Source organism: Cetorhinus maximus, chromosome 26, assembly GCF_964194155.1.
Source record: "Cetorhinus maximus chromosome 26, sCetMax3.hap1.1, whole genome shotgun sequence".
NCBI lineage: Eukaryota > Metazoa > Chordata > Chondrichthyes > Lamniformes > Cetorhinidae > Cetorhinus > Cetorhinus maximus.
Genome location: NC_135904.1, coordinates 19702537 through 19717170, shown reverse-complemented (window position 1 = coordinate 19717170; position 14634 = coordinate 19702537). Strand labels below are relative to the sequence as shown.

Sequence of the window (14634 nt, the reverse complement as noted above, 5' to 3'; positions counted from 1 at the left end):
CCATAGTCTCAGGATGGGGCCATTTAGGACTGAGGTGAGGAGGAATTTTCTTCACTCAGAGGGCGGTGAACCTTTTGGAATTCTTTACCCCAGAGGGCTGTGGAGGCTCAGTGATTGAGTATGCTCAAGGCAGAGATTGACAGATTTTGGAGGTATTAAAAGCATCAAGGGATACAGGGATAATGCAGGAAAATGGCATTGAGGTAGAAGATATAGTTGAATGGCGGAGGAGGCTCGAGGGGCTGAATGGCCTACTCTTGCTCCTACGTTCCTACAACTGCTCTGTTCAATGCCCTAATATATTAGATTCAAAATCAAATATAAAACATTTAATTGCAGAAACCTGACAGTTCATTGCATTCTCTTTTCTGCTTCTAACAAGTATTTTTTTCAATGCAGTATCAGTGAGACACTTGGTACATGAGATAATTTAATGAAGGGAGTATTGTTCTCGTCATAGCACTGTCAAACAAGATTACTTTTGTGGCAGCATCAGCAGAGCACATATGGCATAAAACATCTGCAATTGCTGGGGGCAAATGAAATACAAAACAATGCAACACAGTAAAAAGCACTTCAAATCAGCTAGAGAGGAAGGATGGTCTGGGGGGTGTCCTCTTTGTTCAAAGCACTTCCTTGGGTGTGTGTGTGAAATAAATACACTCGCAAATGCATTAGTTACCTATTAAGAGAAAACGTACTGTCATGTTTATGGCTCAATGTTGACCCAGCATTTCATGCGCCCTTTTCACAGCCTATTTGCTGATTTAACCCTGTCGAAGATGTCTCAAAGCAGCTCCATGGGCCCAGCAGGGAAGCAATGGGGAACCAGGCAACACACAAGGGTACAGCCCCTTTAAATATTCAACAGGATGATTTAATTTTATGATCGTTAGAAGCCACATGAGTCTCTGTGCAGAGACAAAGCACCCAGCTGTACTTACATCTACCAAGTAGTCAAAGATGCGCGAGTGAAGAGCCTTGGAAAGTGCATCCCTCGTGTAACATGCCTGTTCGACATTTAACGTTACATTAATGCTTTCAGACCTTCCTCCCCATTTGCTGTCCATTTTGCGGCTGGTCAATTTTTCCTTCAGTCGCTCTTGATCAATACCAAGTAGGAAAGCTGGGAATGCCAGGACTGTGGGGGGTAAATACGTAAGAGTTATTTTTGTTTTTATATCGTAAGAGTTATTTATTTGTTCAGTTAAGAATTTTTGTTCACCCGATACATAGGGTAGCCTTGGCTCCTTTGCAAACTAAAGTTTTAGTTGACCCGGATGCTCCAAAGTTCAGCATTAATAAAATAAACGCAAAAATCTATTTTATCGATTGACGCAGAATTTTTACGCTGGTTTATTCAGAGGCCTTAATTATGGAGAATGCTGGAGGACTGACAACCTTCTTTACAGAAGAAATATTTTCCTGTAGCTTGATTTACAATGATACAATTTAGCAAGTTTCTTTTGAGAAACCCTAGACTATAGGTAAGATAAATATAAGCCCTAAAATGACGCTGACATGCTAGCAATGTGTTTTGCCTGAAATTTTACCCTGCACTATTTTGCTGGAGGTGATCACTTGTTCAAAATGCTTAGGTTAACAATTCCACTGGAATAGTGAGAGGATGTAGAGATAGCACCTTAAGCACTTGGAAGTTAATATCCTCCAGAGTAATTCTGCAGGCCAAATGGTAAGTTCAAGTAAACTGGGGGACTTTTCCTAAATGATTCTTTTCAAACCATCAGGCAGTAATATTATCAGGCATCTTTGGAATTCATAGAATCATACAGCACAGAAGGAGGCCATTCAGCCCATTGTTCCTGTCCTGGCCCACTCCCCTGCTCTTTCCCCATAATCTTGCACATTTTCCTTCACAATTATATATTCAACTCCCTTTTGAAAGCCACTATTGAATTTGCTTCCACCACCATTTCAGGCAGTGGATTCCAGATCATTATAACTCATTATGCTACAAAATTCTTCTCACGTCCACTAGCTCTTTTGCCAATTACCTTAAATCTGTGCCCCCTAGTTACTGATTGTCTTGCCAATGGAAACAGTTTCTCCTTATTTACTCTATGAAAATCCTTCATAGCTCTGTCCATCTGTATGAAATTTGCCCTAACCTTCTCTGTTCGAAGGAGAACAATCCCCGCTTTATCAGTCGCTCCACAGAACCAAAGTCCATCAGCCCTGGCACCATTCCAGTAAATCGCCCCCGCAAAATCTCCTCTGCACACTCTCCAAGGCCTTGACATCTGTCCTAAAGTGTGGTGCACAGGATTGCACACAATAATCCAGCGGGGGCCTAACCAGTGATTTATAAAGAATATATATGAAGAAAGACCTAAAATGTAACATGAACTATGAGAAAATAGCTCCAGGATAGTCCAGTCCATATATGTAGTGTTTAGTGTGGAAGTTAACACTTGATTTGAATGAGTCCAAGGAACCTTGCTGAGGCTGTGGTAGAGATGGTGCGTTCGGCCTTAGTGCCCTATTGCTCTGGAGTGATCTAGCCAAGGGCTCCAGAACAGACTGGAGCCTATAACATGGTCTTGCACACCATTCTCTTCTAAACACTTCTCCCCCACTGTCTAGTTCAGTCAGATTGTCCCTCAATTGATTCTGCTCTTATTAAATCCTAGCCGGGCCCATTCCACGTGTGGGCGTTGGGCGAGGCTTACGTTTATTGTATAGGCTCATCCTTGAAGAATGCAGCTTTGGTGTGGTACTGGTGGGCCACTGGTGCCCCCATGAGCCCGCGCCATCCAGCGAAGCAAGCAGATAGTTGGAGGAAATCATATCCCCTGGTACACAAAGTCTCAACAGTCACAATCTCATCGGCTTCATCCTGCCTGAGCCACAATTCCTGGCAATTTAGCAATCCCGAGATCCTTGAATTCTGGCAATTCCTGCCCACAAGGATTAAAATGGGAATCCCAATCTTTCAAAGTTTCTGACTTTCAGACACAGATGAACTTAATTACCGAGGAGTGATTAGAATTCACACACTGCTGGGAACACCATGCTCACAGCTCTGGACCTCACCACTTTCACTTTTGAAGGAACAATTCACATGTTGCTCATTAAATGAATTATAGCCCAATTTAGATTTGGACTGAAGCCACTTAAGAATTAAATGCAGTTGTTATTAGATTGAAAATACAGTGTGTTGGGAGGGTTGCAATGGTGAGCTGTGTCAAAGAGAACACTTTCATGAACAGTAATAGAAATAACTTACATTTATATAGTGTCTTTCATGCCATGCATATCCCAAACTGCTTTGAAGCTGATAAAGCATTATTGAAGTGTAGCCACTGTTAAAATGTAGGATACCGGGCAATTTGTACACAGCAAAACCCCATAAAAAGCCGTGTGATCATGACTAGATAATCTGCCTTAGTGATGAAATATTGAGAAGAACACCGAGGACAATTCCCCAGTACTGTCCATCCGTACTGCATTGGGTGTATATGTCTAGACTTTGTGCTCATGTCTCTGGAGAGGGACTTAAACCTTCCATCACAGAGGAAAGTGCGTGCTGCCACTGACTCACAGCTAACACAAATAAATGCCCGGAAAAGATCTGGTGGCGATGTTGATGCTCCACGCAATGGGAGTCATTTTTATATTCACCACCTGGTCGGATTGCTTGCCTGTCGTAGAACTGGTTTGATTTTCATCCTTTTAAAAGCGATGGGATATATACTGGGCGATTTCCACAGAAGGTTAACAATCAGCTCTACCACATTGTCAACTGTGTGGGAGGCAGGTTTGTGCTTCTTGTGTGCCATACAATGTGCGCCCAATGTTGGCCATGCCATCATGAGAAGTGGAGAATGGGCTCTTCCCTGCAGTGGGGAGAACTTCCCCTCCGGCAACAGCAAAGTCACTGAAAAATTGCATTGATTACCTAAGATTATATTTGTCTTATCAAGGGGGCCTCCAGGAAGCTGTAAGCAAACATTCCATTGAAGCTTGCTGACCCCTGTGGGACTACAGCTCTGAGTCAGTGGTTTCAAGAGAAGCCGATGTAGAGGGGCACAACCCCTTAGTGAATCACGGGCTGGAATTTATGGGGCACTGTATTCCCCGCCCCCCTGGACTGAAAAGTCAGTTGTCGACCCACCCAAAAACTGGCTGGCCCACCGTCATTTTACGCTGGGGAGCAGCGTTAATTGCATAAGGTTGAGACCTCCGCCCTAATCTGGGAGGAAGTCCCGCCTTAAGAGAGCAACCAGCAACCTGATTGGCCAACAGTCCTGTCGCTCCAGCAGCGTCAGGTTCGAGCAATGGCCACTGATGGGATTACAACCAGTCCTCAAGGTGATGGAGCCCGGGCTGCTAGGTCTGGGCTATGGGTGGGCTTGGCTGGCAAACACCAGCGAGGGGGTGCCGAGGTTGATACCCCCCTTTAACCTGCACCCCCCCCACCTTCCCCAGTGTATGACTTGGTGGGGTTCCCTCCAATATGCACAGGGGACACCCCCATCACCCAAAGGAGGATTCACCCCTCCTTTTTGCCCGATATCAGCCCGCGTAATGAAAGCTGTAAGGCTACCCGCTTGGCCTTGGCCTCTCCTGTCACCATTATTGGCCACAAGGGCCTCATGAGGCCCAAGGGTAGGCGGGATACCTGACTCTCCTCCACTTGATGTAAAATAAGAGACTGGTTGTGGGTAGGCAGGAAGGTGTTGGGGAGGCCATGCACTGTATGCCATCTTGTTGGGGGAGGCAGGGGGCACATCCCCAGCCCTATAACCTCTTGTACCCTTGGACAGCATTCAAAAGCCTACTTTAATCCTCCTAAAAATCAACAATTACAGACCAACCGGAGGCATCCCGTTTCTGGGAATCTCTCAGAACCGGCTTGGGAATTCTTGCCACTGGGCATTCAAATAAGAATTTTTCCCTAGATGGTGAATTTTGGTCACAGAACGGTCAGAGGATGGCTGCAGTCAACTGAAGGAGTCCTGTTTTAAATTAAAGTGATGCTGGTGGGTTTTGGCAGCTGCAGTAGCACAGATGTTTCAGAACAGGATGCAGACTGCTACAGGCAGGCGCTAAAATCCCAGGGAAAAAAAAAAATGCTCCATAATTAGGGAATGCTGCAAAAAGGTCCAGAATGGAACAGAATATGGCTATGTGCAGAAACAAGGGAAAACTGCGCGCGAGAGAAGAAACAGGAAATCAAACACTTCCTGAGGAGAGAATGTTCAGTACAGAAATCTGACAGTAGCCATCTGAACTCCTGTTTATTGTTTCAAGGGCTCTATTTATTTTTAGTACAGTATAGCACAGTAAATCAAATAGTAGAACAAAACACCGGCCTTTCCGCATCTTCAAAAGAGACTCCAATTTAATTAGATACATTGGGGCAAATGTGAATCTATAGCACTTGGGGCAGTAACCAAGAGGTGTTGATCACCTATTGTAGAGCCCGTCTGATTTTCATTCTATTGAGAGGAAACTTTACCTCACTGTTTCAAAAACAGATTCAACAAAGTTTGCTAAACTTCAACGGGGAGAAGAGTTTCAAATCGCTGCTAGAACAATTCAGGAACAGAAAAGCCCAACTATGTCCCACAACCTGCTCCTTTTTTTGACTGAGAAATTATTCGCGGATGTCCTATTGAAGCCGCGATCCTGTCTCTCACTCCACTGGATCGATCCTGACATTCTCTTTATTTATCCTTTCATGAGATGAGATGTGGGCTGGTAAGGCCAGCGTTTGTTGCCCATCCCTAATGGCTCTTGAACTGAGTGGCTTGCCATGACCATTTCAGGGGGCAGCTTAGATTCATGTATAGGCCAGACCAGGTAAGGAAGGCCGGTTTCCTTTCCTAAAGGGCATTAGTGAACCAGGTGGGGTTTTTATACCAATCTACAATGGCTTCATGGTCACCATTACGGAGACCAGCTTTCCGATCCCAGGGGCCAGAATTTTTACCTCGTCGGGCAGTCGTGTTCTCGACCCAAACAAGCATAAGATGACGTCGGGCGAGTGTCCTGACGTCATCGCGCACTCGCGCAATATTTCGGTAGGTGCGCAAGTTGGTAGCGCGCCCGCCGACAACTAACAGGCCTATTAAGGCCATTAACGTCCTAACTAAATGTAATTTTTTGCTGCCCATCCAACCCTACGGTTGACTGGCAGGCGAAAAGGCCAAGCAGCCTTTGCATTTTTTTAGGAAACCTCATCCATGGGCGGGATCAGGGTTTCCAATAGCAATTAAAAATCAAATTAAAATTTTAACATTTCATTAATAACATGTCCCTGCTCAAGTGACAGAGTCACAGTGGTGGGGGGGAGCGGGGGGTGGGGGGGTGGGGAGACATGTTTTTTAACATTTTACAATTTTTTAATTTTTAATTTTCAAAACCCTTCATCTCCCTGAGGCTGCTCCGTGTCTCAGGGAGCTTTTCATGAGCGTGCACATGCACGCTTGCCCTCCTCCCCGCCCCCGCAGCACGCGTTTCACGCTCGGGGGGGGGAGGGGGGGTGGGGGCCTTAATTGGCCCGCCCAGCGTGGAATTGCGGTCGGGACCCAATCGCGGGCGGAGGGTGGCTTCCCAACCACCCCCCTGCCCGACGAGGGCAAAATTCTGCCCCAGGTTATTAATTGAAATTAAATTCCAACTTGCCGTGGTGCTTCTTGCTTTATGGACAATCAAAGCTGGCCCAGCCAGCGAAGCCCACGTCCCGTGAACGAATAATAAAAAAAGATTAGCCTGTGCCTCCGGATTACAGTCCAGTGACGTTACCACGACCCCACCGTCTCCCTGCATTGAGAGTGTAAAACGGGGGACAGTGAATCAGTAACTGTTTCATCTCTTTTGGTGGAGTCAATGGAAATGAAAATTGGAGCTGATGTAAAACAGGCGACTGATGCGTTATCGCCCGTTTACGCTATCGCACAGTCAAGGTCTCCCTCGACATTCCACGTGCACACCGCATTGTACATGGCAATAACATTGCATGATTTACCAGAGTGTGGCTAGATGGCCAAAGCTGCTCTCAGCAGTGTGTCCCGCGCGAGGGAGGCAAGTTCAAGGCTCTGAATGCCACAACCATGGGAGGCAAGAATGAACCTAGCAGGCAAAGCATATACGAATGCTTCCAAGAACGTAGACGCAATGTGGTCAAATCTCAGCGTCAATGATGAGTTCGCTAATGTTTGCACAGAACTTACAACACAGAACTGGGCTGTCTGACCCAAGCAATTCCACGCAAGCAGTAATCAATGTCCCATGTACCCAGGCTGTATCCACGGCCAGGATTTTTCGGATGGCGGGGTTTCCCGAGGACTTGGTGGCGAACACATTGCTGGCGATACTGGCTGACCCACAGCTACTTAACGCTCCAACAATCGTTAACTGGCTGGAGGCAAGACTTCCGCCCCTCACTTGGGAGGAAGTCCCACCTCAGAGAGCTGCCGGCCGATCTGATTGGCAGGCAACGCTATCGCCCCAGCAGCACCAGAAGATGCAATGGCCGGGACTTCAACTGCAAGCAGTCCCCAAAGTCTAAGTCCCAGGAGTTCAGGACCAGGTAAGTCTGGGGGTCTCAGGGCGGGGAGGGGAAGTGAGACCCGGGAGGTGTGGGCAGAGGGGTGTAGGGGTGCTGGTGGAGAGCCTGGGGTGGAGGGGTGTGGAGGGATCACTGGCAGAGGCCAGACATTTTGAGGCTGGATGTCCAAGGTTGATGGAGACAACCTCTCTGTTCTGGCCCGAGGCCTGAGCAAGGTCACTTTTCAGGTTTCTGCCCTTTCCCTGACCTTCTCCTGCCAGCCTAAAAACTGAGGCTGGGTGTGAAACGGCCCTTAAGTGGCCATTAATTAGCCACTTAAGGTCCTCAATTGGGGGAAGGGTGGTGGGCCAGGCAAGGGTGGTGGGCCAGGCAAGGGTGGTGGGCCAGTCTAGGCTTTGCCCATCCCACTGTAAAATTGGGGAGAGGTCGGGGCAGGTGGAAAGACCATCCAAAGAATTTTACAGCCGTCCCCCAACCACACCACCTCCCCCCACCCTACCACACCCCCACCTACAAACCCTACCACACCCCCACCTACAAACCCTACCACACCCCCACCTACAAACCCTACCACACCCCCACCTACAAACTGCCAGCAGGGGAAGGTAAAATTCTGCCCCATATGTATCATCCAGTTTCCTTGAATAACCTATCAAAACTATTTGTAAATGTTGTCATGGTTTCTGGTTGAAATGCGAACTCGAATGATACATTCCTCACAGCCCTTGTATAGAAAGCTTTCCCCTCCTCCACTCTCAATAAATGTCCCTTCTTTATGAATCACTCAACCGCTGGAAATAGTCTGCTCCCATCCACCTGGACCCATCTAATCTTTTTCTCTTATACACTCCATCAAATCCCCCCGTAATTTCCTTTGAACCAATATTTCCAGCTCCTTCTTCACACTAGGCAACATCTGGTGAATCTGGGCTACACACTTTCTATTCATTCCTGACATCATTTGGGCCCGACGCAGCCTGTTTAAGATCTACATCAAATTCATTCCGTTGTCCAATATACTTAGGGGGGAATCATTCCAGACTTGCACAACGTGTGGTGGAGGGTGGGAAAAATGTCCTTTTAGCCACTGGCCACAATGGTGGGTTTTCGCACCATAATCGCCCCATTCACGCCTCATTAATTATGCAGCCACGGGAAACACGCATCTCACTGGCAGGCCGTTACCTCGCTGCTCCCTCACGCAGGGCGCTTTATTTAAACTGTGGCTGTGCGCACAGTTCTCAATGCTTGCAGCCCAGGACAGCTCCAGTGAAAACATGGCCCCAAAAGGCAAGAAGGGTGCAGTCCCCTCCTATTCAGAGACACATCCCTGGGATGCCTTCTGGACACCGAGGAGGCTCACCGCGATGTCCTTTAGCCCTGCTTTGGCCGCAGGAGGCCCATCAGTCTCACCACTCTGGTTTGGGAGGCGGTGGCAGAGGTGGTCAGTGCCAATGCTGCACATTAGAGGTCGGTCATCCAGTGCAGAAAATGGGTGAATGATCTCATCCGTGCCACCAGGGTAAGACAACCATTTTATCACTCTAAACTCACACACTCACAAGGCCATCAAATATTCGCTGGCATCTCACTCTCTGCCAGCTCAAGGGACATCACCACTCACTCTCTCTCACACACCCTCACAACCCCATCTGGCCTCTTCTCCTCTGGAAACTGCCTCCTCAGCTCTCACCCTCTTGAGGCCACTTGCACAGATCAACAGGTGCCCCCACGCACACCATTGGGCACTCCCCTTCCCCAGTACAGCCCTTGCCCTGCAGCCTCTTCCCTTGCCTGAGGCTGCTTCTTCCCCTTCCCCAAGCAAGCCCTAGCCCTGCAGCCGTTGAAAAGCACCTCCACCGTCTGGTAGGTAGAGACCTACCCGTTAGATGTGGTGCTGCCTTTGATGCCTGGTGCTGACGACTGCCAGTGCTGCAGGAAGCAAGGCAGGCAAACAAACCTCGAAGTCCTGAGTGAAGTGCTGCTCGCCAGGTGCACTTATGTACAGTTGGTGAAACACTTTAGCAAGATTCGGCGATCAGGGTTTATAATGAGATGCTAAAGTGAGGAAATTAGGTTCCCGACGTGTGGTGGCACAAACCATGACCCGCCATTGATGGGTGCAGCGGACGATTGCAAACTGGTTTCACCACGCCGTGAAACCGATTTTTGTCCTTCTCGCCATATTGTCCCCACGCCCCACCGACCCCCAACAACTCACCCGCCATGACGCCCGACGCCAATGGGGCCAGAAAATTTCCGGCCTTAGAATCTGGATGATCAGCGCCAACAATAACAATTTCATTCACTTCTTTCTATTACACCTTCTGCAGAAATATTATGAGGACCCCCATCTTCTACAAGACTGTTCTTGGCTGTCGGAGGAACATCCTTATCTTCAATCTGTGCTCCAATCACATCATTAGAAAGATTTTAAGAAGTTGAAGAAATATCAGCCTCATGGGATCTAGCAAATTGTTGCAGCATTTTGATCTTTTCCTGATTTATCCCTCGCATTTTCATGTGTGTGAACATAAACACTCTCTACCTTTACAAGATCAGTCACTACGCTGCTTCCTTCTGAAACATCTGTAGAAAACTCAGGCAAGTTACTACTTAATGGAACTGCTTTTACTCTTCCTATAGGATGGAGCCCAAAACTGCACATGGACCTCCAACCGTGTTCTTGCACAGATTTACTGTTACATCTTGAATTGTAACACACACAGTCAAGACTCCAGTACGATTCGGAAACAAAGTACTTACATTCTTCACTTTCCACAGCAGCATAGTTGCCAACCTCTTTAAAACTGAGGTTCCCCATGTGAAGCACACCGGCCACAATCTGTAGAACCATAGCCTGCTCATCAGCAAAGATCCCAATCACATTCATAGCGTGCTGCAAACACATAATTATTTAAAATTAGGTAACATCCATACGTGCAAAACAGACTAATTGACTCCTTAGGTTGTCGGTGAAGCTTATTAACGTCTGATGAGGTGAGTGACGTGGAGAATCTCTGGGCTCGCTGCTGGTTTATAATTTATGGTCTGTTAACTTATGAGTATTTACAGAAAAGCCCGCAAGTGTAGAACTCTGAATATTCATTCCTCTCAGGAAGTGACTGAAAAGTCTAAATATCTCAGGATCTTGTTGAAAGACCAAGAGATTCGGTAGTTGGCTATGTGAAGCCTGAAGGTATATCGCAGGCTTTGTTTGACTGACCCTTCAAATAAAGAAGGGCAGAAGGCTTTGCACACAATGGAGGCCTATATTATATAGAATCAACTCCAATGGAACCGGACAAATGTCTGCCTGCAGGGCCCAGTGATGCACCATGTGGTGCATTTACCCATTAAACAAATGGAATATGCAGATTTTAAAAAATTTGTTCTTGGGATGTGGGCGTCGCTGGCTAAGCCAACGTTTATTGCCCATCCCTAATTGCTCTTTAGGAAGTGGTGGTGAGCTGCCTTCTTGAACCGCTGCAGTCCATGTCATGTAGGTACACCCACAGTGCTGTTAGCATGGGAGTTCCAGGATTTTGACTCAGCAACGGTGAAGGAACGACAATGTATTTCCAAATCAGGATGATTAGTGGCTTGGAGGGGAACTTCCAGGTGGGGTGTTCCCATGTGTCTGCTGCCCTTGTCCTTTTAGATGGTAGTGGTCATGGGTTTGGAAGGAGCTGTCTAAGGAGGGTTGGTGAGTTCCTGCAGTGCATCTTGTAGATGGTACACACTGCTGCTACTGTGCGTCCGTGGAGAAGGGAGCAAATGTTTGTGGATGAGGTGCCAATCAAGCGGGCTGCTTTGTCTTGGATGGTGTTGAGTTTCTTGAGAGTTGTCGGAGCTGCACTTATCCAGGCAAACGGAGAGTATTGAGGAAGCAATGGCATAATGGTATTGTCACTGGACTGGTATGCCAGAGACCCAGGGTAATGTTCTGTGGACCTGGGTTCAAACCCCACCATGGCAGATAGTGAAATTTGAATTCAATAAAAATCTGGAATTAAAAATCTGATGATGACCATGAAACCATTGCCAATTGTTGTAAAAACCCACCTGGTTCACTAATGCCCTTTAGGGAAGGAACTCTGCTGTCCTTACCAGGTCTGGCCTACATGTGACTCCAGAATCCACAGCAATGTCCTCTTAAATGCCCTCTGAACAAGGGCAATTAGGGATGAGCAATAAATGCTGGCCTAGCCAGTGACACCCACTAGAGGAATTTTTAAAAAAAATCACACTCCTGACTTGTCCCTTGTAGATGGTGGACAGGCTTTGAGGAGTCAGGAGGTGAGTTACTTGCTTCAGGATTCCGAGCCTCTGACCTGCTCTTGTAGCTACTGTATTTATATGGCTAGTCCAGGATGCTGATAGCAGAGGATTCAGTGATGGTAATGCCATTGAATGTCAAGGGGCGATGGTTAAATTCTCTTTTGTTGGAGATGATCATTGCCTGGCACTTGTGTGGCATGAATGTTACTTGCCGCTTGTCAGCCCAAGCCTGGATGTTGTCCAGGTCTTGCTGCATTTGGACATGGATGGCTTCAGTATGTGAGTCGTAAATAGTGCTGTACTTTGCACAATCAGCGAACATCCCCATTCCGAACCTATGATGGAAGGAAGTCATTGATGAAGCAGCTGAAGATGGACACTACCCTGAGGGACTTCTGCAGTGATGTCCTGGAACTGAGATGATTGACCTTCAACAACCACAGCCATCTTCCTTTGTGCTAGACCTAACCAGAGGGATGTTTTAAGTCAATATAAAGTAAGATAACTGGTTATGTGAAGTCAAAATAAAACCTCACCAAAGTTTCTTGAAAATCCTTCCGGTCATTAATGTCATCCACTTTATAGGAACCAGATTGGTTGAGGTAAAAATAGTAGTCCAGGTTGGTGATTCCCAGGTTGGATTTTTGGTCTGCGGATGCACCTTCAATAAGCTGGAAGAGAGACAAAAATCAAGTCAATTGAGCTGAATAGGCCTATTTTTAACGAGTCAACATGTGCATCAACTCTAGTTGCATAATTAGATGACTAAGCTGCAATTGGAATACTAACAAAGCAAATTCCATTTAGAACAGTATAAACCAAACAGCTTAAATCGGATACATGGTACAAAGAAGAATTTTCCTCTTTAGTGTCCGGTCCCCCATGGATAAATAAATATGAACATAAAAAATAGCCACAGGAGTATGGGCCCTCAAGCCTGCTTCGACATTCAATGCAATCATGGCTGATCTTCGACCTCAACCCCACTTTCCCTCCCGCTCCCCATTTCCCTTGATTCCCTGAAAGGTCAAAAATCTGTCTGTCTCAGCCCTAAATATACTCAACAATGGAGAACCCACAACCCTCTGGGATAGAGAATTTCAAAGATTCAGAACTCTTTGAGTGAAGAAATCTCAAATCTCTGTCCCAAATGATTGACCCCTTATCCTGAGGCTGTGCCCCTCTGCTCCAGATTCCCCAGGAGAAACACTGTCAAGCCCCCTTCAGAGTCTTGTATGTTTCAAAAATGAGAGAACCTCTCATTCTTCTAAACTCCAGAGAGTGTAAGCCCAAGTTAATCAACCTGTCATCATAAGACAGCCCTCTCACCCCAGGAACCAATCTAGTGAACCTTCACTGTGCCACCTCCAATTGAATGACATCTTTCCTTAAATATGGAGAGCAAAACTACACACAATATTTCAGGTGTTGTCTCACAATTGCAGTAAGATTTCCTTATTCTTGTACTCCAATACCCTTGCAATAAAGGCCAATGTGCTATCTGCATTCCTAACTGCTTGCTATACTTATCATCAATATTTAGAGTTTCACATCTTTTAAGAATATTCTGCTTTTTTATTCTCACTCTTCCTCCAGAAACCATTCCCTAAGAGGACGTTGGCGACCATGGACTTTGGATTGGTGCATGATTACGCTTACGAACATATATATGAACATATGAATTAGTAGCAGGAGTAGACCATTCAGCCCCTCGAGCCTTCTCCGCCATTCAATAAGATCATGGCTGATCCGATTGTGGCCTCATCCCCACATTCTGCCTACCCCCAATAAACTTTGGATTCTCTTGTTAGTCAAGAATCTATCTACCTCTACCTTAAAAATATTCACTGACCCTGCCTCCACCGCTCTCTGGGGATGGGAGTTCCAAAGATTCACCAACCTCAGAGGGGAAAAAAACTCTTCTCATCTCCGTCTTAAATGGGAGGCCCCCTATTATTAAACTGTGTCCGCTAGTTCTAGTCTCTCCCGCAATGGGAAAACATCCTTTCAGCATCCACCCTGTTAAGTCCGCTCAGGATTTTGGCAAAGTACTGCAGTGGTTTGCTGTTGCCTTCTGCAGTTTGGCTGACCAGGAAACTCTCCCGCTCATGCCACCTGCCATCAGGCATATTGGAAGCATTTACAGGCTAATAATCAACCCGTCCCAGAGCGGGACTTGAACCCAGAGGTAGGGACGCTACCCACTGCACCACAGGACCTCCTTTTATTCTTACTACTAAAGTGAATAACCTCACACTTCCCTACATTATACTCCGTCTGCAGAAAGCCCCGTCTTTCCAGAATTTCCATAATGCAGCAAAGATACTTAATTAGCAACTAAAGTGGGTCAAGTGTATATATATTTTTTAATGTTTCAGCTGCATTTGTATGGTTATGCTGTACCCACAAGAGCGTGAATTTGAGTCACGTCACTCACTAGTTGTGGGCTTTTTTTTTTGGTACAGTACCATTAAGCATCTTTAAAAATTAAACGTATCATGCAGAGCGGAGAATAGCCGGACACCTGCACTTTCCACCGACTGCAGGTATGTCGGAGAAATCAGTTCCTCTCTCTCTCCCTAGACCACCCACAATTTCAGTTAGTTGCTTTATTTCCCGTGAAAGGGAATAAAAGTTTTATCACCAACCTGGTAAAAAATGTGGAAGCTTCGCTCTCCAGGATTCCGTGCAACAACCCGGGACTTTTCCAGCAGGAAATTGGAAATTTTTCCACCGTCTGGCTCCCCACCTGGGCTAAACTGGATTTCAAAGTATTTCCCCTGCACAGATCAGTCACATTTTTAATAACAGAGAAA

At 46.5% G+C, this 14634-nt stretch overlaps 1 protein-coding gene across 2 annotated transcripts in view; it reads right to left on the bottom strand.

Annotated features, from left to right (window-relative positions):
• myo1ea (myosin IEa) overlaps nt 1-14634 on the bottom strand; it is a 149078-nt gene that overhangs the window by 62330 nt on the left and 72114 nt on the right. For both annotated transcript variants that reach the window (XM_078530297.1, XM_078530298.1), the window contains exons 7-10: nt 14467-14598; nt 12355-12489; nt 10304-10436; nt 945-1141 (exon numbers count right to left, since the gene is read on the bottom strand). In XM_078530297.1, coding sequence (XP_078386423.1) covers nt 945-1141; nt 10304-10436; nt 12355-12489; nt 14467-14598 — 597 coding nt within the window. The remainder of the gene's footprint in view (nt 1-944; nt 1142-10303; nt 10437-12354; nt 12490-14466; nt 14599-14634) is intronic.